At 65.3% G+C, this 22,712-nt stretch overlaps 8 protein-coding genes across 8 annotated transcripts in view; 3 read left to right on the top strand and 5 right to left on the bottom strand.

Annotated features, from left to right (window-relative positions):
* Positions 1-1,955, bottom strand: part of AMSG_05865 (uncharacterized protein) — a gene marked incomplete at its 3' end in the record, with an annotated part of 2,655 nt that extends 700 nt beyond the window's left edge. The window contains exons 1-2 of the mRNA XM_013901803.1: positions 845-1,955; positions 70-677 (exon numbers count right to left, since the gene is read on the bottom strand). Coding sequence (XP_013757257.1) covers positions 70-677; positions 845-1,897 — 1,661 coding nt within the window. The 5' untranslated portion in view covers positions 1,898-1,955. The remainder of the gene's footprint in view (positions 1-69; positions 678-844) is intronic.
* A 276-nt stretch (positions 1,956-2,231) lies between these two features.
* On the top strand, positions 2,232-3,830 carry AMSG_05864 (TKL/LISK protein kinase; the record flags this gene model as incomplete). Its single annotated transcript, XM_013901802.1, has 1 exon — positions 2,232-3,830. One exon carries the CDS (start codon positions 2,232-2,234, stop codon positions 3,828-3,830), a length of 1,599 nt encoding a protein of 532 aa, XP_013757256.1.
* Positions 3,831-3,866: 36 nt separating this feature from the next.
* AMSG_05863 (Mpv17) lies at positions 3,867-5,934 on the bottom strand (the record flags this gene model as incomplete). The annotated part of the gene is made up of 3 exons (XM_013901801.1): positions 3,867-4,670; positions 5,354-5,788; positions 5,857-5,934. 3 exons carry the CDS (start codon positions 5,932-5,934, stop codon positions 3,867-3,869), a joined length of 1,317 nt encoding a protein of 438 aa, XP_013757255.1.
* A 714-nt stretch (positions 5,935-6,648) lies between these two features.
* On the top strand, positions 6,649-7,243 carry AMSG_05862 (uncharacterized protein; the record flags this gene model as incomplete). Its single annotated transcript, XM_013901800.1, has 2 exons — positions 6,649-7,157; positions 7,189-7,243. The coding sequence occupies 2 exons, from the start codon at positions 6,649-6,651 to the stop codon at positions 7,241-7,243; spliced, it is 564 nt and encodes a 187-aa protein (XP_013757254.1).
* AMSG_05861 (DHHC zinc finger domain-containing protein) lies at positions 7,239-9,269 on the bottom strand (the record flags this gene model as incomplete). Its single annotated transcript, XM_013901799.1, has 2 exons — positions 7,239-8,741; positions 9,164-9,269. 2 exons carry the CDS (start codon positions 9,267-9,269, stop codon positions 7,522-7,524), a joined length of 1,326 nt encoding a protein of 441 aa, XP_013757253.1. The 3' UTR covers positions 7,239-7,521.
* A 596-nt stretch (positions 9,270-9,865) lies between these two features.
* Positions 9,866-18,300, bottom strand: AMSG_05859 (uncharacterized protein; the record flags this gene model as incomplete). Its single annotated transcript, XM_013901798.1, has 3 exons — positions 14,589-18,300; positions 11,485-14,550; positions 9,866-11,446 (listed from the first exon to the last, which is right to left on the bottom strand). The coding sequence occupies exons 1-3, from the start codon at positions 18,285-18,287 to the stop codon at positions 9,866-9,868; spliced, it is 8,346 nt and encodes a 2,781-aa protein (XP_013757252.1). The 5' UTR covers positions 18,288-18,300.
* A 1,602-nt stretch (positions 18,301-19,902) lies between these two features.
* Positions 19,903-22,442, bottom strand: AMSG_11913 (uncharacterized protein). Its single transcript, XM_013901852.1, has 2 exons — positions 21,743-22,442; positions 19,903-21,303 (listed from the first exon to the last, which is right to left on the bottom strand). Exons 1-2 carry the CDS (start codon positions 22,398-22,400, stop codon positions 20,270-20,272), a joined length of 1,692 nt encoding a protein of 563 aa, XP_013757306.1. The 5' UTR covers positions 22,401-22,442; the 3' UTR covers positions 19,903-20,269.
* Positions 22,443-22,687: 245 nt separating this feature from the next.
* Positions 22,688-22,712, top strand: part of AMSG_05855 (uncharacterized protein) — a gene marked incomplete at both ends in the record, with an annotated part of 3,990 nt that continues 3,965 nt past the window's right edge. The window contains one exon of the mRNA XM_013901797.1: positions 22,688-22,699. Coding sequence (XP_013757251.1) covers positions 22,688-22,699 — 12 coding nt within the window. The remainder of the gene's footprint in view (positions 22,700-22,712) is intronic.

The raw sequence follows: 22,712 nt of genomic DNA, 5'->3' as shown, positions 1-22,712 counted from the left end.
GCGCCGGCCAGCGCGGCCTCGTCGCTCGTGTCGGCGTCGGCCAGCGGGTGGGCCGGCTCGACGCCAGACGCAAAGCTCGCCGTCGCGGTCGCCACCATCCGCAGCAGCTGGGTTCGGTTGAGCATGACCAGGACCGGGAGCGCAAAGACGGCACCAAAGATGAAGAAGCCCGCCAGCGCGGTCTGGTCGCGCGACACAATGTTGCCGATGAGACCAAGGACAACGCCAAGAAAGGCGACAATGACGGTCGGCCACGAGGCACGGAGCCGGGTAGGCAAGTTCGACCGGCGGAGCTTGAGCAGCATGTTGCCGACGGTGAAGAGGGTCATGACGGCGAGAAAAGCAATGGTGTAGACCCCGGCCATGATGTCGATCTTGCCGCCAGTGAAGAGAACCATGGCCGAGGTGAGGAGCCAGAGGCCGACAATGATGTAGTGGCGGGTCCCGCGGAGCTTGTTGGTCCGCAGCAGAATCTGCGGGAGACAGCGGTCCATGGTCATGCGGTGGACAAGGCCGTTGAAGCCGACAAACGACGAGATGACGGCGCCAGTGAGGACAAGGCCGGCGTCGATGATGATGAGCACCTCAAGCCACTTGCCGGCTGCGATGCGGCCCATGAGCGAGAGCAGCGCACCCTCGGTCGCCTGCTCCTCGATAAGCGCCATCGGCACAAGGCACTGCGCGAGAAAGGCGGTGGCGGGATTGATAATGGTGACCAGAATCCACATGTTCCGCAGGGTCTTGGGAAAGACGCCCGGCTGCTGCTGCTCCACGTAGTTAGCCGACGACTCAAAGCCGGAAATGCCGAGGAGCGCGGCCGAGAAGCCGAAAAAATGGCCGAGACCACGCCGCCGTCGGGTGAGGTCGACGTCCAGTTGTGCGAGAGGACGGACTCGTTGCCGACCCGCGGCATGTCGGTCACAGCCTTGATGGCCGAGCACACCAGGAGAATCGCAAGCGACGAGCAGTGGAGCAGGAGAATGCCGAGTGCAACGCCGGCAGACTCGGTGATGCCGAGCAGATTGAGGATGGCAACAAAGGCGAGGAGTGCAATGGTAAAGGTGATGACATTGAACCACTCAACGTCGGTGGCGAGCGACTTGATGTACCGGATGGCCGACGACGACGAGATGACTGCCGTCGCCACGTACGAGAGCATGGTGAGACATGCTGCGAGTGAGGCCTGTGCCTTGGACGTGGTATTGAGCAGGAGGTTGTACGTCCCCCCGTTGACAGGGAGCGCAGAGACTACCTCGGTGTAGATCGAGCGGAAGAGGTAGAGCAGGCCGCAGATGATGAGTAGCGCTATGGGCGCGTACTTGCCCGCCGGCGCTGCGCAGAGCGCAATGACGTACAGACACGACGAGCCGATGTTGTTACAGCAGATGCCCGAGGCCAGGAACTGGTTGAGCAGCTTGCCTGCCGGCGCCGCGTCGCCGTGGGGATCAGGCGCTACCGGGATCTCGTCCGTCGCCTTAATTGCTTTGGCCAGATATGTCCGGGTCCGCGACGAGAGCGTCAGTGTCGCGCCGCCCTCAAGCTCGTCCAGCGTCCGGTTTGACGCCATCGGCGCCTCGCGGCTCGAGCCAACTGTGTCGATGACCTCAAAGTGCGAGCCAGAGCCCGAGCCCGAGCCTGAGCCCAAACCCGAGCCCGAAGCCAGGCTCCGGTTCGCGCTCGGAGCATCAGCACTCGGTCGAGGAGCCGGCGGGAGTGCGCGTGCCTCCATCTCGTCGTTTGACGAGCACGAGTAGGTGTAAAGCTCGTACGAGGCCGAGCCGAGTCCGCGTCCGGCATCATCACCGCGTCGCTCGTGACGTAGAGCGTGCCTTTCCCTGCCCAATGACGAGGTCGAGTTCTCCGACGAAAAGCCGATGACCTCTGATAGCAGCGCCATGCGGGACGGGGCGTAGAGTGTGCTTGCAGGCAAGGCAAGGCCGGTACGTCGAGAGCGAGCGACAGGTGAAGTGACAGCAACGGTGGTGGGGCGAATAGTTGGCTGAAGGGTGGGTGGGATGGTTTTTTGGGGAAGTGTGGGCGTGGGCGTGGATAAAAAAAATAGTTACGCAATGACCGTGCTAGCAAGCCGGAAAAGCAGGAGCGGCGGCTTGATAACTGGGAGACTCTAGCAAGCATTCGTCCCGAGAGCAACAAGGCAAGGAGACGGGACGGGGACAGGTACGGAAGCACACATCTCACACAAGCAAGGCAGCGAGGAGGAGAGGGAGAGCATGGACGCGGTGGACGAGTTTGACATCCCGTTTGAGAGCCTGCGGCTGGGCAAGGAGCTCGGGGCTGGCTTCTTTGGCGTGGTGTACAAGGGCGAGTACCTGGCAACGAGCGTGGCACTCAAAGCGCTCAAGGTTGCGGCCGAGGACAAGGCCGAGGTCATCGAGTCATTCCGCAACGAGGTTGCTGTCCTCAAGGCCTTGCGGCACCCGCACGTCATCTCGTTCATGGGCGTGTCGGCCGGGCCGGACCAGCTGTACATTGTAACCGAGTTTGCGCCGGGCGGCGATGTGCTCGGCCTTCTGGAGAACGCTGCCGTCGAGGTCTCGTGGAAGCTGCGGATGCGGATGGCACGAGAGACAGTGCTCGCGCTCATGTACCTGCACTCCAAGGGCGTCATGCATCGTGATATTAAGGCCGGAAACCTGCTGCTCGACGACGGGTTCCACGTCAAGGTCGCCGACTTTGGCATTGCCAAGCAGGTGCCGCGCGCGCCCAAGGGTGCCAAGGCGAAGCGCCTCTCGATCGTTGGCTCGCACTACTGGATGGCGCCCGAGGTGCTGTTTGGTAAGGAGTACTCGGAGCTGGCTGACATCTTTGGCTTTGGCGTCACCCTCACCGAGCTCATCACCCGCCAGCTGCCGGACCCAGACGTGCTGGACCGGACAAATGAGTTTGGCATTGTGGAAGCCTCACTCCGCGAGCTGAGCACGCCGCGGGTTCCGGACCCGCTCATTGCCCTCGTCATGGCGTGCTGCGAGGTCGAGCCCGAGGCGCGCCCGGCGTGGCCGGCCATCCTGGCCAGCCTCGACGACATTACGAGTGCACTGCCGGACGCGGCGCTGATCCCGGTCGACCTGACTGGCGCCGCGGCGCAGATCCGGTGCGCGCTCTGCCTGCTTGAGCTCTCGGGCCCGGTTGTCCACCTCTCCAAGCCTGTGGTCCGCAAGTACCACGAGCACTGCTTTGCCTGCCATGCGTGCGGGGTCCAGCTCGGCACCTCGGCCGACTTTCGGCTGCACAACACGACAGTGTACTGCAAGGCCGACTACCGGCGGCTGCACGGACGCGTGTGCGCCTCGTGCTCGGCCGAGCTGGTGCCGTCGGCATCGGCGGTGTCGCTTGTCGCCGAGGCCATGTACTGCCCGGCGTGCGCCGAGGCCGCCGCCGCTGCTGCTGCTGCTGCCGCCGCCGCCACGCCCGAGCAGCGACATCGGCGGTCCGAGACGGTGACCTCGCTCAGCTGTGCTGCGTGCACCAAGTCAATTGTGGCCGGCGCATCGTTCCTGGCTGCCGAGGGTGCACACTACCACAAAGAGTGCTTTGTCTGCTCCGAGTGTGGCAGCGCACTTGCTACTTCCTTTAGGGCCGTCGACCGCGTGCTGTTCTGCGAGAGCCACTACCTCGCGCGGCACGGCACGGCCTGCACCCGGTGCAGCAACGTCATTCCGGGTCGTATCATGCGCATTCTCGACATGACGCTCCACCCCGAGTGCTTGACATGCTTTACCTGCGGAACGCCTCTCGAGGGCAAGGCCATCCACGCCCAGGGGGGCTCGCTCTTTTGCTCCGAATCGTGCCTGCCGTCGGCATCGGGCTGACAAGCCGCGGAGCGCAACCAGTGAATCCGGCTGCGGCTACTCGCGGTGCTGAGCAAGCGAGAGATACGAGTTCCAGAGGACGGAGATGGTCGACGTCGCCGGGAACCGCAGAGTTGGGGGGATGAGCCACCAGGCGATGGTGTTGGTTGGGACCCAGATGGTAAACGAGCCGACGACGGTGCCTGGCATCTCATCGGTGAGCTTGGTCAGGATCCGGTGCGTGAGCTCGGGCGGGATGAATCGGGCCAGGCGCTTGTCGGCAGCGACGGCGGGAACGGGAGAGGCATCAGCAGCGAGCGCGTCTTGCTGTGCGTCGGCCTCGGCGACCGTGGCGGCGAGCTCGATGACAGGTGGCGGTAGCGACGCTGCACGCTCGGAGACCACTGCAGCGACAAGTGCAAGTGGGCGAGTGTCGGGAGGAGCGAGCGGGCGCGAGAGCGAGATCGGCAGCGGCGCGAGCAGCTTCGGCAGGTGGCACTCCATCCAGTACTCGACGCTGGTCGAGTAGGCAAAAAACGCGCCGTTGGAGAGCGGCGCCATGGTGACGGCCGTGAGGAGAGCCTTGGCTAGGGCACCCTTAAGACCCGTGGCTGATATGACCCGATCAAGGAGTGGATACCACGGCGCCCAGACGGCCGGGAGCACGGTGAGGCCCCACGAGGCCATGACAAAGGTGCGACCGACGTCATGAGCCGGAACAGGCATGCCTTCGCGGCGAGCCTGGTCGCGCTCCAAACTCTGGGCCACAATGTCGCCGGCAGTCATGAGCGAGCCCGAGGTGGCAGCAGCAGTGAGGAACGGCCGCGAGGCGGCGGCGGCGGCGTAGCGGGCCGAGAGCACCTTTACATGCCCAACTACGCGGAGAAGGGCGGTGCGGAAGATACCTGTGGCAGGGGACGAAGCCATTGGGCACAGGGGAATAGATGATGAGCGGTGCCGATGCTCTGGCTCTTTGCAAGAAGAGTGACCGGAGCGTGTGCGCGTGCGTGCGCGTGTGTGTATGTGTGTGTGTGTGTGTGTTCGGTTTTTCCCGGGCCCTTTTTTTGCGCCACTATTTTTTTCCCGCTCGAAACGTTCGTGAAGAATCGAAAGTCTCCCAGAAGGGGGGAGGGGGGGGGGGATGAGGGGAATTGGGGGTAGACGATTGAGTGGGGGGGGGGGGGGGAGGGGGGGCGGGGTGGGCGGGGTGGGTGTAGGGTGTGTGGGTAGAGGTGGTTTGGCTTGTTGGAGCGCTTACAAGATCCGAGACGGAGGCTCGAGACGAGTGTGCCCTCGTGACGAACGTCTATGGGTGCGGGGCCTGGCTCTCGCGTGTGGCGAGCGTGACGTGAGCAAGGAGTGGCATGGTGGCACAGAATAGAAGAAAAAAAAGACCATGCTGTTGTTTGTCAAACTGCCGAGAGGGAGGACGATGCCCGCCGGAGGAGCGAGATGAGAGCAGAGAGTGAGCCGATGATCCCGGCAGTGCGAGCAGAGATCGGTGGGTGGGAGGTGGGTGGCCAGAGGAAGAAGCCCGCGAGGACGGCATCGAGAGCGAGGAGGAGCAGGTCAAGGAGTGCGGAGAGCGACGGGGCTGAGCGGAGGGAAAGGAGAGCGCCCGGGGCGCGGAGCACAATCGACGCCGCCCATGCCAAGTTGGCGACGTGATCGAGGCTCGCCGAGTAAGGCGCAGGCGAGCTGACCACACCCCAGCTCGACACAACCGATGCGTTGTCAGCCAGGTAGTAGCCAGCATCGCATGCGCTTGCGGCGCTCTCGAGCGCCCACATCAACGCGCGCAGTCCATCGGCTGCACTTCGGGCCACGCCCGCCGCTTTCGCTGCTGCTCGAAGGGACGGCAGAGCCTTGCCCGCACGCAGCATGCGGCGCGTTCCCGAGATTGCCGCCATTGCCGGTCGCCATCGCTCGGACGCCTCAACATTGTTGGCCGTCGCCGCCCATACGCCGTACTGCACAATCTGTGAGCTGTAGTGAGTCGCTGCAGCATGGCGTGACGGTGACGTGCAGGAATCTGCCTGAGACGCACCTTGAGGGCCTTGTCATAGCCATACGTGGTGTCGAGCGTGGCGGGGAGGCATGTCGCTAGTGCTAATACCGTGGTCATGCAGTGTGGCCACCCACGTCCGCCCACGAGTCGATGGGGAGGAGAGGTTGACGGGGCGGACAGCGGGGGGGAGCATCGCGTGATCGGCCCGACCGCCGGCATACATCGGGCCATCACTCGACTGGGCGATAACGCGAGGCTACACTGAGGGGGCACTCGATGTCGGCGTCCCCACTGTAGTGGTGACCGGCCAAGTGTTGCGATGCGACACCGGGCAGGTGCCGGTCATCACTGAAGAGCTCCTCTCCCAACCGTCACGCCCAGGGTCAGATCGCACAGTCTGGCAGGACACTGGCCATCTGTCCATCCTCGGCATAGGGTCCGATGCGCGAGGTCGTCCCCATAGTCTGGACTAAGCGGAGCGCAGGCGGCATTATCAATCGGCAGGCCTCCCCGCAGCCGACGAGTGGGCGCGTTCAATCGAAATCAGAGATCACGTCCGCAAAGACGTGGGGATCTGGGACCGGCAAACGATCATGACGACCAAGCACTGATTCAGGCCCCCAAAAGTGCACAGAGCCACATGGCTACATAGAAGACAACATAGCAGTCAGCGTCAGCCAAAGTATGTTGAAATAAAGCACATCTGTATCTCGAGAGCGGCCCACGCAGCTTACTAGCTCCACTCGCGGCAGCGGTGCCACACCAGCCAACCACCGCTACGAGGTAGTTCGCGGTAGCTTGTGAGTCGCCACCTCACCCCCCTCCACCGACATGGAACGAACACGGGCAGCGCCTCCACCCTCGGCGGCGGCGGTGCTGGGCAAGGGACGGTTCTTTGCGTCGCGGCGGGCGGGTGGCGGGAGCGGGAGGGCGCGGGCGTCGCGGAGCGGGGCGGGCGGGCGGCGCGAAAAGGTCGTGTTTGCGGTCGCCTTTGCGCCAAGCGATGGCCCGGGCGGAGGCTGCGGCGCAACACACGCCGGGCTCCCTCACCTTGTGCCGCGCATCCTTGCACAGGTCTTGTACCTGCGGCAGCAGCTTCCGTCGCCGTACCAGCAGCTGGTGGCCGATGCTGCGGCGGTGGCGAGCGCCCCGGCCCCACGCGGATTTAGCGCCGCCGCGCCGCGGGCAGCCATCGCGCTTGCCACAGGCCTCTCCACGCTCTTTGAAGAGCTCACGGCCGCACTCGCTGCTGCGCCGGCCTCCATCCGTGCTGTTGACTTTATCCTCGGAACAACGGTACTGGCGCCGCGTGAGCGGCTGACACTCGTTCTTCCGCGCGAGTGCGCCTCTGGCGGCGAAGCGAGCGACGAGGTCGACGCCCGCGGCATGGAGCGGGCCATCCGGTCGACGCTGCGGCATGTGGTGATGCGCGGCGCCGAGCTGACAGCCACCAAGCAGCTGCCGATTGCGCGGCTGCACGTTCTTATCCGCGCCGCGCGCGGCCTCACCCTCCCACACTTTCTCCCCAAAGAGCAGCTGGTGCCCAAGGAGCCGCGCGACGGCTCGCGCGTCTTTCGCATCCAACTCACCACGCCCGGGTGCACCGGCATGGGCGCCGGCGACGGGGACGACGACGACGAGCAGGATGGCGACTGGATCTACTACCAGTTCACCGAGAAGCTGCGCGGCGTGAGGACAAAGTAGTCACGGGCGGCCAAAGCTGCGCCCGGTGGCAAGGCAGTAGACGGCATCGGCGAGCGGAAACCACCACCGCCACCACAGGTGCACAGGACCAAAGGCGAGCTCGAGGTTGGCGCGCGCGCGTGCAAGGCCGCGAAGCCAGGAGCGTTGCTTGGGGTGGAGACTGTAGTCGTTGTCGTCATCGTCAGCGTCATCAGGCTCGCGGCCGTCATAATACTCGCGGAGCGACGGCCGCTGGATGGCCGATGGCGAGCGGGTAGCGGCGACGCCCTCAGGGTCGCCATCAGGCTTGTGAGTCGACATGAACGGCATGTTCTCGAGCATGGTGCGGCCGGTGAGGAGCAGATAGGTCATGTAGCCGTGGAGGGCGCCGAGGACGACAAACGAGCCGACCGCAACAAGAAACAGCAGGCGGTTTCGCGAGCCGAGGCGCTCGCAGAGGGCGTCGAGCTCGGGATCGGCAGAGTGCATGGCGTCCGGCGCGTGTGAGTGGCTTGCGCTAGCAGCTGTGTTGCCCGGCAGAGCCCAGTAACAGGTGCGGAAGGACGGCCAAGTGAGGATCATAGCGTAGAGGGCGGCGCCGACGGTGTACGAGATGAAGGGATAGAAGTGGCGGATGTTGTCGCGGCCGACGCAGTTGGCCGTAAACGGGCAGTGGTGATCCATCCGCGGCACGCACGCGTTGCACGTCCCGCAGTGATGCGTGTGCGGCGTCTTGACGACCCGGCACCAACCGCACCAGCGGATGCCGAAGATGCGGAGGGCGCGGGCGAGCGAGGCACCAGGGATGGCGCCGACGGGACCGAGCTTGGCCTCGATGCGAGCGACAACGTCCGAGGGGAGGGCGGCAAAGGGATCCGCGCCTGGAGGCGGGCGGACAGCGCCCGGCGAGCGGAGACAGGCGAGGGCGAAGCAGAGCAGCATGCCCGAGTTGAGGACGAGCGAGGGGAGGAGGTGGAGGACGATCCAGGGGAGCCAGGCGGCGTGCTGGTCAAAGAACGGATAAAAGGCAGAGACATGGAGGTAGATGGCAGTGGTGATAAAGGCGACAACAACGGCGATGAGGCCGCGCTCGCCAGCCACGCCCACGCCATCGACGCCTGCGCTCGCCGCCGCAAACCACCGCCACCGGGTCACGTCGTAGCCTGCACCAAGAGCAGCCGAGACGCACAGCTCATACGCCACAGGCACCAAGTTGAGCAGACAGATGCCAAGGACCACCACTGCGCCGTCCACATGCTCAGCCACCCATTCCAGCACCATCTGCGTCAAGTGGTGGTCGAAGGTGTGTGTGTGTGTGTGTGTGTGTGTGTGTGTGTGTGTGTGTTGTAGGGGGTGGGGTGGGGGGGTGAGGTGGTCTCCACCCACCACCGCCACCACTGCCACCGTCCCCCACCGCCACCACTGCCACCGTCCCCCACCGCCACCACTGCCACCGTCTCCACTCCCCACACCCCTCTCCCATACCACCCACACCTGACCCGGACACTGAGTCAATGGTCTTCTTCTACACCACCCAGCACCCAGCTGGCGATGCTGCCCCCGGGGCGGCGGCAAGCTCGGCCCCGCCACCTTCGACGGGCAAGGCGACGGGCAAGGGGATGGGCAAGGCGACGGGCAAGGCGACGGGCAAGGGAAAGGCCACCGCTGAAGGCATACCTGAGGACGTCCCAGGAGCCCCGGATGACGGCAAGGTGTATGCGCTCTACCGCGGGCGCGACAAGATGGAGAACGAGGAGCTCATTGCCCATGGCTTTGACGAGGACGTCTGGTTCCACGTCAAGGACCTCTCCTCGGCACACGTATATGTCCGCATGCGCTACGGCCAGAGCCTGGACGAACTGCCAGCGTCGGTCATCTGGGACGCGTGCCAGCTGACAAAGGCCAACTCCATCGAAGGCTCCAAACGCGCCGCCGTGGACATCAACTACACGCCCTGGTCCAACCTGCTCAAGACCGCAGACATGGAGGCCGGCGCCGTGTCGTTCAAGAACCGCCGCAAGGTCCACACAGTTCGCAACGTCACAAAGGACCCCGAGGTGCTCAAGCGCCTCAAGAAGGTCATGTCTGCCGACGAGTCGCCAGACTTTGCTGCTCTCCGCATGAAGCGCGATCGCGCCGTCATTCGCAAGAACAAGAAGGCTGCAAAGGAGGCCGCAAAGGCCAAGGCCCTCGCCGACCAGCAGGCCCGCATCGCCGCCGCAGAGGCCCGCGCCGCAGAAAAGGCCCTCGAGGCCCAGCTCGCCTCCGAGTACGTCTCCAACAAGTCGCTTGGCCCCGTCGATGTCGACGAGTTCGAGGAGGGCTTTATGTAAAGTACAGCCACATACATGCATGCGTCTTCGCCTCACGCCTCGATCCCTTCCAGCTCCGCCAGAAGAATCGACATGGTGTCGCCGACAGAGCCGAACGCGTCCTCGTCGTGTCCAGATCCACCGTCTGACCCGGCTCCGCCGCCGCCCATCATGTCGCCCAACAAGCCCTCAAGCATGTCTTCTGGGTGCGCATTGATAAGATCAGCGTCGAGCCCGCCCGGCGCCTCGTTGATGAGCTCGTCAACGTCCTTCAGCAGCGTGTCGGTCACGTCCATCTGCGCCGTCTCGTTCTCCAGTGCCGACAGCAGCGCGTCGATGTCGTCGTCGTCGTCGTCACCGCCGCCCTGAGCGACACTTTCGCTCGCCCCGACCCCGGCTGCAGTCTCACGCGTTGCCCGACTCTCACTCGACTCTTGCTCGTCATCGAGGACAGAGAGGAGCTCCACGAGCGAGACCGATGACGGACGCACCGTCGGCTTGCGCCGCACGTGCTTTGGCAAGGCAGACGCCGGCGTGCCATCGTTGCCACCGCTGCCGCTCTCGGGCCCGGTTGTCAGCGGCGGTCCTTCCATCTCGGCCAGCAGCGCCTCGATCGAGATCGACGACGCCTGCGTGCTCGACTCGCCAGAGCCCGCTACAGTCGCTGCGGCCGGAGCGCTGTCTCCGGCCGACCCACTCGTGCCAGCACTCGCAGCATCGCCGCCCGCCGAGAAACCACGGAGCAGTCGCTCGATCTCATCCTCGCCCTCGTCGGGCGCCGTCACAGGTTCGAGCTTGCCTGCCAGCTCGGCGAGGAGCGAGTCGACGTCCTCCTGGTCGTCAGCCGACTCGGCCGGCGTCGCAGCTGCAAAGGGCGTCGACCGCGGCGTCTCCATCTCAGAAAGTGTCGAGAGCAGCTCGTTGACCGAGAGCGCGTTGAGGGTCGACTTGCGCGACCGCCCCGCTCCACCTGGCTTGGTCTCGATGTCGCCAACAAGCGCCTCCAGCGCCGACATGCCCATAATGGTAGGTGCGCGCACAGACTTGTTTCGCCCACCCGACCGCCGGTCGAGATCCTGCAGCAGGTCATCCACAGACTCCTCTGGCGCGCTCCGGGCCTGGCTCAGCTCGCCGAGTAGCACGTCAACGTTCGCCTCCTCTGCTTCGCCGCCCACATTCGGCTGCGGCTTGCTCACGCTGCTGCTGCCATCGCCGCCGCCGAGCTCGTTCAGCAGCGCGTCCACATCTTCAACCGCCTCGTCGGGCTCGGCCCCGCCAAGCTCGTCGAGCAGGGCGTTGACATCGTCATGCTCCGGCGTACCGGCAGCTGCAGCACTCGCACTCACGCATGTGTTGTCACCTGGGCCCGCCTCTCCAGCCAGCTCGCCGAGCAGTGCGTCGACATCCTCCACAGCCTGATCGGTGGTCTTGCGCTGGCCCTCGCCCACTCCCACATCGCTAGCCAGCTCGCCGAGCAGCGCATCGACGTCGTCCACCACTTGGGCTGTATCCTTCCGAACAGGCTTTTGCTGCGCTTCCGAGCCCGCCTGGGCCTCGGCTGTAGCAGCAACCGGCTCGGACCTACTCTCGCCGGCCAGCTCGTCGAGGAGCGCATCCACGCCATCGACCACGGGCTTGGCCCCACTGTCTCCTGCATCACCGGCCAGCTCACCGAGTAGCGCATCCACGTCATCGACCGCATGCTCGGGCTCGGGTTCGACTTGGCCGCGCTGTCTCCTGCATCACCGGCCAGCTCGCCGAGTAGCGCATCCACGTCATCGACCGCATGCTCGGGCTCGGGTTCGGACTTGGCCGCGCTGTCTCCTGTATCGCCGGCCAGCTCGCCGAGTAGCGCATCGACGTCATCGACAGCGGGCTCAGGCTTGGCCTCGACCGCCACAGTTGTAGCGGCTGCAGCAGCTGCGCGTGCCTCGGCCTCGGCCTTGGCGGCAGCCGCAGCCTCTGCTTCGCGCTTGGCAGCGAGCTCCCGCTCCTTCTCAAGCTTCTCCCGCATCACTCGCTCCCGCTCGAGCCGTTCGCGCTCGAGCCGCTCACGCTCCAGTCGCTCCCGCTCGAGCCGCTCGCGCTCCAGCCGTTCGCGCTCGAGTTTGTCGCGCAGCTCGAGCTCGGCCCGGATCCGCTCGCGCTCGGCAGCCTTGGCTGCATCCTGCTCCAGCGCCGCCCGCTCGAGCAAGAGCTGCCGTTTCTCCTCGGTGTCAAAGATCGAGACCAGGAGCGCCGAGAGCGTGACCGACACCACGTGGGCCTTGCCCTTGATCGACTCGCAGTGGAAGAGAAAGTTAGCCGGCGTCATGGCTACGCACTCGCGGAACAGTGAAATCGCGCTCTGCAGGTACACCTTGAGCGGTCGCATCACAAGGTCGCGGAGCTCGTCCGACGGGAGTCCAAGAAGATACGGCTTGGCCGTCGCCGACACGTCAGCGATCCTCTGCCGCGTGGTCTCAATTACGCTCGTCGCCTGGTTGCTTCCGGCGTTGAGAATACCGAGCATGTCAGCCGTTGCTGCGCCCGACCGCCCGATCGCGTACAGCAGCGCTCGCAGCTCACCTGCAAAGCCCGACGAGATCTTCTTGAGCGACGCAACCGCGACTTCTTGCAACTCACGGAGCTCGGCCCGGAGCGTGAAAAACGCGAGCGTGCTGTTGACTTGACCCACAAGCTTGTTCAGCGCTTCGCGGACACGGGTTACCACCGCCTCATCGCCGAGCGAGTTCTGGCACTCGGCCGCAACACGGACAACGCCCGAGCCCGACGCGGTCAGCTCGCGCGAGAGCTCGCCAATGTCGCCGCGCATCTCCACATTGGCCGCCACCAGCACCTGGCGAACCTCGTCCAGCACACTCACCATCCTCTGCACGCCGACTCCGATGTTCTTGGCGTGGCTCACCAGCGCCCGCCCATCGCCGTCCTCTGCCGCGCCGATGCCGGGCCGGACCTCGACAAGCACCTCGCCCGCCTGGAGCTCGAGCTCGCGCGCAATGACCGCACCAAACACCTGCATCCGTGAAGAGCAGAGCTTGGCAATCGCTCCAGCGCTGTTGTTGATCTCAGACGAGCCCTGTCCGTCAAACAGCAGCCCGTGCGACGCGTCCTGCGCATACCGCGCCATCCGGCCCAGTAGCCGCACGAGCAGGTACTGCTCCCGCGATGACTCCATACTGATCGCAAAGTTGACCTTCATCAACCGCCCCATCACCATTTCCAGCTCGGTACCCACATCGAGCAGCTCGCGGCCCAGGTCCTCGGCCTCGTCGCGGATCTCGCCACGAGCTCGCGGACCCGACGCCGCACAAAAGCACGCAAGTACCGTCACATGCAGATGCCGCGCATGCGTCGCCGCGTGGCTGCTCACCTGTGCAGGTGCATTTTGGATCGCCTCCAGCACAGGTACCGCAGAGTTGAGGGTTCGAACCAGCCCCACTCGGACGTGAGCCGCCAGCGTCGTCTCGCTCGTGCTCCGCAGCACCTCCTCCGACGCCGCCCGCGCTGCTCCCGATCCATACAGCCGCGCCAGCCGCTCAAACTCAGCATCCGGTGGCGCTACAACGTCCAGCAGCTGCAACGCAACCTTGGCGGCAACCTTGGACCGCAGCGAGAGCCACATCATTCCGTCCGCATCCGTCAGCGCAAGCGCAAAGTTGTGGATCTTGAGCCCGAGCTTGGCCAGCACAGCCGGCGAGAAGAGCACCGACTGAGCCGACCGCCCGCTTGCCCGACCCTGATTCACCACAAACCAGAGAATGTGCACGCACTCGAGCAGAGCCTTGAATGCACCGCTCAGGTACTTGGCCACGGTCAGCGAGCCCTGTTGCGGGCCGCCTGATCCCGCCACCACGTGCATGCTCACAGATCCCGCAAGAACGCACAGCGGCGGGAGACACGCCGTGAGCGCCTCCACAGCCTCGGCCACAGACGCTGCTGCAAGAAGGCCGAGAACCCGCTGCATCGCCCGTAGCAGCACCGCGTCGAGTCCGCCCAGCCATTGGGCAAGGACCCGTCCGGTCACAAACGGTTCCACAACATGCCGCGCGGCCTCCATCTCGCTCCCGCCCCCGCCGCTCGCCCGGATCTGCATCGCTTGCGCAGCCGCAGGCACCAGGCCCTGCAGCTTGACTAGCCCACGCTTGGCCTCGTCAAACCCAACGCACAACCCATCCTCCAACCGTTCCACCACCAGCGTCGCCTCGCGCGACTTGACCGCGCCCAACGAGTCAAACGCAGGCACCACAAGCGCAAGCGCTGGCGCGGCACCCCCGAGTCCGGCGACATCGAGCTGTCCGCGGCCCGCTGCCACACACCATTCGGCACCCAGCGTCCCAATCTTGACTGCGCCACGGAGCCAGACCCGTGCCTGCGGCGTGAGCCCGCTGCCTACCGACGACACCGCCACTCGCCGCGACGCTGTCACCACCAGCGCACACGTCAGACTCGCCAGACTCACCTGCGCAGCCGCGCTCACAAGCGCACAAGCGTCTTGCCCAGCGAGCTCGGATGCTTCCGCGAGCTGCACGCCGGTGGCGAGTCGACAGAACGTTGTAAAGCTGGCCTTGGTCGCCGTCTCCACTCCAAGCGACGTGATGCACGAGGCGCTGCTGGTCTCACCCACCTCACCGCCGGGCGAGCCACGTCCCAGCCGCTCGCCCATTTCGACGAGCGAGCGGAGCGCAGCATCGCCCCGGCCAGACCGGCCCGAGGCACCTGTCCGAGGCCGACAGCGCTGGCCACGCCGGGACTCGCCAGCCACGTCCGAGGAACCAAGATGCCGCCGTCGCTACTCGGCGCCAGCCACGCTGCCAGCGACGCCACAAGGACGCCCACCAGGCCTGAGCTGATTGGCGCTTCCAGCGCAGCACTGCTGCCGACGCCAGCTGGCGCAATGTGGGTAGCCAGAGAAAGCGCCACCGCTCGGAAGACACTGCCGAGCACCTGGCTCACCTCGCGGGCAAACACCACGAGCTGAACCACGGTGGCTAGGACGTCGACGTCCCTGCTATCGCCGGCCACATCAACAACCGGCTGCGCCGCCGAGCGCAGCAGCTGCCCAGTCGCCTCGACACCACTCGCAAGCTGCGGAACAAGCCGTGCCACTGCTACCAGAAGCTCGTCGCCACTCCCGCCAAACTGCGGCAGCTCGAGCAGATCGCGCGCCACCGTCACCACGCCCAGGTACGATGGCGCAGCTGCGGACGGAGCCAGCCCGGCACCACGGCCGAGGGCCGCCACGTTTTGCCAGAGCTTGTCGGCTGCAGCCTCGTCATCACACCGCGGCCATTGGCGAACAAGGTGCGAGGTCGACATGGCCATGGCGTCGAGCATGCTGCCGACCGACGAGAGCGCGGTGAGCGCGTACGACGGCTGTGACGCGAGTGTCTTCCGCGCCTCGTCTAGCGCGGCCACCAGGGCTTCAGCCACGCCGCCGAGCTGGTTTGCCAGCGATCCGGCGCCGAGGTCGATGACCGGCACGTCGGCCACAAAACTCCGCCCGTTGTCACGGATCTGCTCGTGGACCGCCCGAAGAGTGTCGAGGGCCTCCAGCCGCTGCGCCGCGAACAGCAGGTGCTTGCCCGACGGCGCAACAGAGCCGAGGTCAAAGACCCGCGCATACGCCGAGCAAAGCGCAACGCCCATCTTGGCCACGTTGGCGTAGTGCGAGTCGCCCGCTGTAGTTGCCGTTGCATTCGGCAGGACAAGAAAGACCTGCATGCACCCAAGGACAAGAGCCTTGAGTGGCGCGCCAATGACCTCGTCGAGCACAATGCCTGAGACTAGCGAATCCTCAGTCATCAGTCGCAGCAGCTCGGTGTTGCCCTCGCGGAGCTCGTCCAGTGCGCGGGTCAGCCGAGTTCGCTCCTCGGCAAGGTCTGGCGTCACATTGCCCATCGAGGCCGCCACACCCTGCGGCCCGCGCCACATAGCCGACTGGAGACCCGAGACAAGGGCGTCAATGTCGACCGGCGCCGAGGGCGCTTCGGCGCCACGGGAGCTCGCCGGCCCGGCACCGCTGCTCCCAACACCGACAGCAGATGAATCGCTGGTTGCGACGGCGGCGGCAGCGGTACATGCGCGCGCCAGCTCAGCCACGCGGGCGTCGACGGCCTCGCGCGATGGCGCGCCCCAACCCTCGACCCACTGTGCAAGGAGCTCAGGAGCGATGGCTGACGGGCCACAGAGCACATCGAGCACTCGGGTGCAGTGACGGGCAAGACCAGAGACAAGCGGCTCGATGACTGCTTTGGAGAGCCGCGGGAGCGAGCCTGTTGCCGACTCACCGAACCGGACCAGGACCGACGCCGCAATCTTGCCATGTGCCCCGAGCGCCGCGAGAGTCCGTCCGCGGACCGGGTCAAGCGATGCGCCCAGTGCCGAACACAGGGTCACGAGAGCGGTGGCAGCCTCGACCGCATCCGTTCCCAGCATCACCAGCGTCGAAAGCTGGACATCTTGCTTAGAACCGAGATCGGCGAGCTTGGCACTCGCCGCCGCTAGCGCGTCGACTCTAGCCAGCGCAACACACGCGACAAGGCCTGGCGTGACACCGCCGCCGGCCTCACTCGCACCTAGCCCACTCGCCACAGGCACAGAATCAGCAACGAGAACCGCCGCCGGCACCAGGCTCCCGGCCGGCACCACGTACGGTGAAATAGAAGTAACGACGGCGGAAGCGGCGTCGGCGGCAGCTGTGGTGATCAGCGGCAGGCCGTCGAGGACCAGCTCGCTGGCGAGCGCGGGGTGAAACGCAGCCTGGAGAGCAGCACAGAGCTCACCGATGACGTACGCACCGCCGCCGAGGAGCGCGGTGTCGTCATCGGTGCTTACGGCGGCCATGCCGGAGCCGGCAGCGGCAGCGGCGGCGGTAGAGTCAGCGTTCATCTGCGCGAGCCAGACGGCGTACGCCGGCGGCGACGACTCGTGGAGTGCCGAGGCAGCGAAGTGGATGACGGCAACGAGCTCAGAGACAACGAATCGAATCCAGCCCAGAAAGGCTGTGCCGGTCTCATTCGGCACGCTGCGGGCAAGCCGAACGCTCATGAGCGTCAGCTGGGTCACCTTTTGCACGAGGTCAGCGAGCGCGGCGCCGTGGGTGGCACAGATGGGCCACACGACCTCGTCGACGATGGCTTCGCCGAGGCTACCGACAGCGGCGAGGACGACCTCCAGCTGGGAATTGACGGCAGCCTTTGCGTCGGCGGCCGACCCTGCGGTATAGCTGGCCGGCGCAAGCAAGCCAGCGTCTGCAGACTCTGCGGCGGATGCCAGGCCGACAATGACCTTGAGCAGCGGATCCCATGCGTCGTCAGAGAGAAGCCGCGGGGAGGTGATGGCTGCGTTAAAGGTTGCCAGCGCCTTGCCGAGAACGCGGGCGACAGCCCAGAGCTCATTGAGCAGAGTGAGAAGGACGTCAGTGAATGGCGAAGGTGGGAGCGCGGCCTGCATGCGGGTGCAGGTGGTGATGGTCTCGACGGCGAGCGGAAGGAGCTCGGTGACGACCGAGCGGATGCGAGTCCACTCCGCGGCGGTCGGGTTGGAGGCGACGTCTGCGCCGGCGGTCCGCATGGCGGCAAAGGCCTCGACAAGCGAGACAACAACCTTCTTGGGCATGCCGAGCGAGGCCGACATCTTTTGGTAATGGAAGAGGTTAGAGACGACAGCGCCGTTGTCGCGGATGTGAGCGACGAGCTTGTTGAAGAGCCTGGCAAAGTAGGTGGCTGCCGAGTAGAGGGAGGCGGTGGGCGCGGCGGCGGCGACGTCCGACGCCAGCTGGCGCCACGAGCGAAGGTGCAGAAGGAGCGGCGGACCCGATGCCGGTCGCGGAAGGCTCGCTGGGTCGTCGGCGTAGGTCTCGATGGCGCCACAGAGCATGTCGAGCTGCGTTGCCCATGACTCGACAGCGTCTGGATTGAAGACAGCGGCAGCCTCAGCAAGGAGGCCTGCCGAGGCGACGCGGACGACGGGGCCGATGTCAGCCGCGTCGGGCGCAAGTAGCGCGCGGAGTATGGTTGCCAGAAGCGCGTACGACGACGCCGCCGGTGACGGAGGCAAGGCGGCCGGGCGGCGCGAGAGACCGGCGGAGAGGTCGGCGTTGGCGACCGTGTGCTGGGCGAGGTCGCCGGCGACGCAGCCGACGTCGGCAGCGGCAGCAGCCCAGGCAGCGGCGAGCGAGGCCACCGCCGGCGTATGCGCCTCGTCCGGGTGCGCCTCGCGCCAGGCGACAAGGGCGGCGATGACTTGCGGAAGACCTGCGGCGACGCCCGTGGCCAGAGCGGCTTCGGCGCACGCGTACGACGAGGTCTTCAGCTGGAGCTTGGTGCCAAGGGCACGAGCGTAGGCAGCGGCAGCGGACACAAGTGGCTCTCCATTAGGCACTTGTGCGTGAACGGCCTTTGTAGCTGCCAGCAGGGCCATTGTGGCCTTCTTGACGACTTCGGAGGGCGTCTGCACGCCATGGACCGCCATGGTCAGTCAGTACGTCGTGGCCTGTTCGGGTGAAAGGGCGAGACGAGTGGCCCCCCAGCCAATCAGCATTCCGCCAACACCAGCAATGATGCATGGGTTTAGCCATCACCATCTCCAACCAGAATCAATGGGCCCACCATCTCCAACCATCACCAATGGGCCCACCATCTCCAACCATCACCAATGGGCCCACCATCTCCAACCATCACCAATGGGCCCACCATCTCCCATCATCACCAATGGGCCCACCATCTCCAACCATCACCAATGGGCCCACCATCTCCAACCATCACCAATGGGCCCACCATCTCCAACCATCACCAATGGGCCCACCATCTCCAACCATCACCAATGGGCCCACCATCTCCCATCATCACCAATGGGCCCACCATCTCCAACCATCACCAATGGGCCCACCATCTCCAACCATCACCAATGGGCCCACCATCTCCAACCATCACCAATGGGCCCACCATCTCCCATCATCACCAATGGGCCCACCATCTCCCATCATCACCAATGGGCCCACCATCTCCAACCATCACCAATGGGCCCACCATCTCCAACCATCACCAATGGGCCCAGCTATCTCAATACCCCAACCACCGCCTCCAACCCCACCCGCGCACCCCAGCCCCAGCCCCACTCACCCCCATCCCCACCCCTTTCCTCCCTGCACTTCACCTCACCTCTTCGCATGGACCACTTTGCACGTGTCCGCCTAGCCCTGCTGCTGGCGGCTGCTCTCGTGGCGGCTTGCGTGTGGTGGCTGGCTACCGGCGCCCAGGACGGCATGGCGCCAGCTGCCTCCGCCACACGCGCCGGTGGTGCCCAGCAGGCTCTGCCTGCCTCGGCGAGCTCACCCGTTCCGCGACCAGCGGCCTTGTCAGCAGCATGCGCGCTCGAGGATGCATGGACGCAGTTGCCTCTGGGTGCCGCCGCGCCGTCCATCCTCTCGCCCATGCACTGCTCGGCCGCGCTGGTCAAGAGCCAGCGCGCGGCAACGTTGGCTGCGAGGAGCGACCACTCCTCGGCGCTCCTCGGCGATCTGCACGAAGCTCTGCTCGACGCTGCGTACACTGCCGATCGCTCACCAAAGAGAACCTTTGTTCACGTCGCGGTGCCCGGGGGTGAGACTGAACTTGTCCTCGGCTACTTTGCCCGCTTTGTCAACCTCGCCAAGGCTCTCAACAACGCTGCGCGAGCCGGCGATGCGCCGCACGTCGACGTCCTGTGGGACGGTGCCGTCACCGCAGGCACACCTATCGTCGACGACGTCGTCGCCAACCTTGGTCTCTGCTCCGCGGTCGGTCACGCTTCGACCGCTGCCGCCGCAGACGTGCTCGCCGGCGAGGGCCCGATCTCGGGCGTGTTTGTCGAAGCCGATGTGGCTGCTGCCGCTACCGGCCACCTTCTCGCAGCACTGCTTGAGACTGTCGAGCGGGGTGCGGCGACGTTCCCTACTCTGCTCGTTGCACCATACTCGGCCGCGGTGGAGGCTGCCGGCGGCGAGCTCGAACGCTTGGCCACTGTCGCCGAGGGCGTGGGCGGCTGGTGCGCGCTGCGTGTCGGCGACGAGGCGGCTGTCCTTGCCCCACGAGGCAGGTGCTTCGACGCCGGCTTTACCATTTTGGACGAAGCTGTCGTTGTGTGCGGCGCAGGGCGCGCGGGCGACGAGTTCTGGAAGACCATAGTCGTCCCGCACCTCATCAGCAAGTCTGCGGGTGCTTGGGCTGACGACAACGACCCGGTCAGCGTCTTCCTCGTTGCGCTCCCGATCGTCTTTTGCGTCATTCTCGCCGTGGTCATCATTGGTCGCGCCATGTGCTCCAACGTCGTCCGCTTTCCGCGGAAATGTGGCACTACCTGTCGCCACGCTGCTGCATCAGGGCGGCATTCACACGGCGGGCGAGAGTGCAAGGGGCACCACCACTGATCGAGAGCCGTCCGCACACCCACAGGCACCACTGTCCAGCTCACAATTAGCGGCCTGACGACTTGATGACCACATACGCAGCCTGTCCACCAAACGCAATGAGCATACCGAGCGCGTTGAGCGCAGAGACCGGGTGTGCAAAGTAAACGACGGACGAGACAATGATGGCCAGGCGCTTGCAAGTGTTGGCGATGGCATACGCTAGCGGCGTCACATACGCCAGGAACTGGAAGGCACCGATCGACTGGCCAAAGTGTGAGCCGGCAAGGAGCACCAGCAGCCAGCCAACCTCGGACAGCCGCGCGTCGAGAACACGGACCCCGTCGTAGACGAGCGCCACAGGAAGAAGAATGACAAACGAAACAGCCGACGAGTAGAACAGCAGATGCTCGTGCGAGATCGACATCGAGCTCAGCATGTGCTTCGAGTACAGCGACTGGATGACGCCAATGAGCGCCGACGACGCCGCTGCAATGAGGCCGAGCATGTCAAAGACCAGCTCAGTGGCCGACGCCAGCGAGACGCCAAGAAAGATGAACATGAGCGCAATCCATACCTTGCGCGGATAGCTCTTGCTGAGAAAGACTGTCGAGACAATAATGGTGAAGATCGGGCCCATGGCCTTGACCGTGTGCATGTACGAGACCGGGACAAGCGACATGGAGAAGGCCGTGAAGAAGTGCGCCGCGACTTGGGTGAGCGAGAGCGGCACAACCTTGGTAAGCATCTCGTTGAGCGTCAGCGCATGCTGCATGTGCGGCCGCTCGTCGTGATGTAGCGGCAGCGCGTCCGGCGCCACCGCCGCGGCCTTGCCGTACCCGCGTCCGTGTGGCTGCGACGGGATGCGGAAGACACGGATGTACAGCAGAGTGCACGTCGCGCACGCCCCAAACTGGAACGTTGTCAGCGCCAGCGGCAATGAGATCCCGTTCAGCACTGCCTTCTTCACGTTTGATGATACAATCGACGATGCAAACCAGAACACAAACGTCGCCACCAGCCGCATCGTTGCCGAGTTCACCAGCCCGCGCCCGCCGCCAGTAGTGGGCGCCGCCGGCCGCGCCGAATGCCAGCCGCTGCCTTCACCACCTCCGGCCGGCGCGACTCCTTCACTCCGTGGTGGCTCTACAGACGTCCACCGCAGGGACCGCTGTCTCTGCAACATTCTGTGTGTGTGTGTGTGTGTGTGTGTGTGTGTGTGTGTGTGTGTGTGTGTGTGTGTGTGTGGCTGGGTACGTGGGCAGTGGGCGGGGTGGGGCGGTTGACGGATCGAGACGGGCTGGCTCTACTGGTTGAGCGTGGGCAAGGGGAAGGCGGTAGACGGGTGGGCGTGGGTGTGGATGTGTGGGTGGATGGCGGGTGGGTGATGGGATTAGAGAGAGAGAGAGAGAGAGTGTGTGTGTGTGCGTGTGTGTGTGGTCGAGTGGTGGCCGGTTGTGGTGGCGGCAGCGGCTAGTGGGGTGGTGGTGGTCAGGCTCTGGGTCGACAACAACGGTTTACAACTCAGTCGCATCGTGACCAGCCATAGTCGCTGCGCCCGCCGCTGGAGTGGGAAGCAGCGCGCCACAGACGACGCACACGACGGCGACACCGATGATGTCCATCGAGACCTGGGCAACAGGCCCGGCGTGCGCAGGGTCGAGTCCGATGGCATGGAGCGCGAGCGGGAGGCTCGCTCCCAGGACGACCGAGATAAAGACGATGGCACCGACAGCAATGGCGATGGCGGCAATCGACGCGGTGACCAAAGCCTCATCGTCCGGCGCTGCGCCACCGATCGTCACCGCATACGCCGTCCGAGCGCCGGCCGCCGCAGCCATCACCGCCGCCAGCCCCAGGCCGATGGCGGCTTCACGAGCCATGGCCCTCACCGCCGTCGCAGGCGTCACCGATCCGGTGGCCAGAGCGCGGATCATCGCCACCGCAGCCTGATTCGACGCGTTCCCTCCCGCGCCCACCGCCATGGTCAGAGAGACAACCACAATGACATGCGCCTTGACCAGAGCCTCAAACGCGCCCAGCACCGCCCCCGACACCGACTGCAGCATCAGCAGCGCCACCAGCAGTCCACCCCTGGCCCACACCGTCGCCGCCACCCCCACTGCTGCGCCCACCGCCACCGCCTCACCTGAAACTCGTTCTTCTTGCACTTGCCCATCCCTCCGTTTGTGAGCCATGCCTCTCCCACCAGCCCCCGACCTGCCGTCCTCTGCCCCCAGCCAAGTCAGGTGCCTCCCTCTCTCGCCACCCCACGCGCTCTCCCTGCAGACCTATCTGGTCTTTGCCATCGCAGCTGTCCTCGCCTGGTACGCCCGGCTTCCGTTCAATGTGGCTGCGCCTGCGACCTTTATCTCCTCTTCCAACTTTTTCGAGCTCGGCGTCGCCGTTGCCATCGCCTCGTACGGCCTTTGATTCCAGTGCCGTGCTTGTCAATGTGGTCGGCGTTCTCGTCGAGGTTCCCATCATGCTTTCGCTTGTCTGGTCCATGA

Source organism: Thecamonas trahens (genome assembly GCF_000142905.1).
Source record: "Thecamonas trahens ATCC 50062 unplaced genomic scaffold supercont1.27, whole genome shotgun sequence".
NCBI classification, from domain to species: domain Eukaryota; order Apusomonadida; family Apusomonadidae; genus Thecamonas; species Thecamonas trahens.
The sequence above is the reverse complement of the archived record's forward strand: the minus strand, read 5'-3'. Positions and strand labels throughout refer to the sequence as shown.

Coding starts and splice junctions, on each gene's coding strand:
- AMSG_11913 (XM_013901852.1), bottom strand. CDS start 22,400: ATGGCTCACAAACGGAGGGATGGGCAAGTGCAAGAAGAACGAGTTTCA. Junction 21,304..21,742: donor GGGCGCAGCGACTATGGCTG/GTCACGATGCGA, acceptor GAGGTGGTGAAG/GCAGCGGCTGGCATTCGGCG.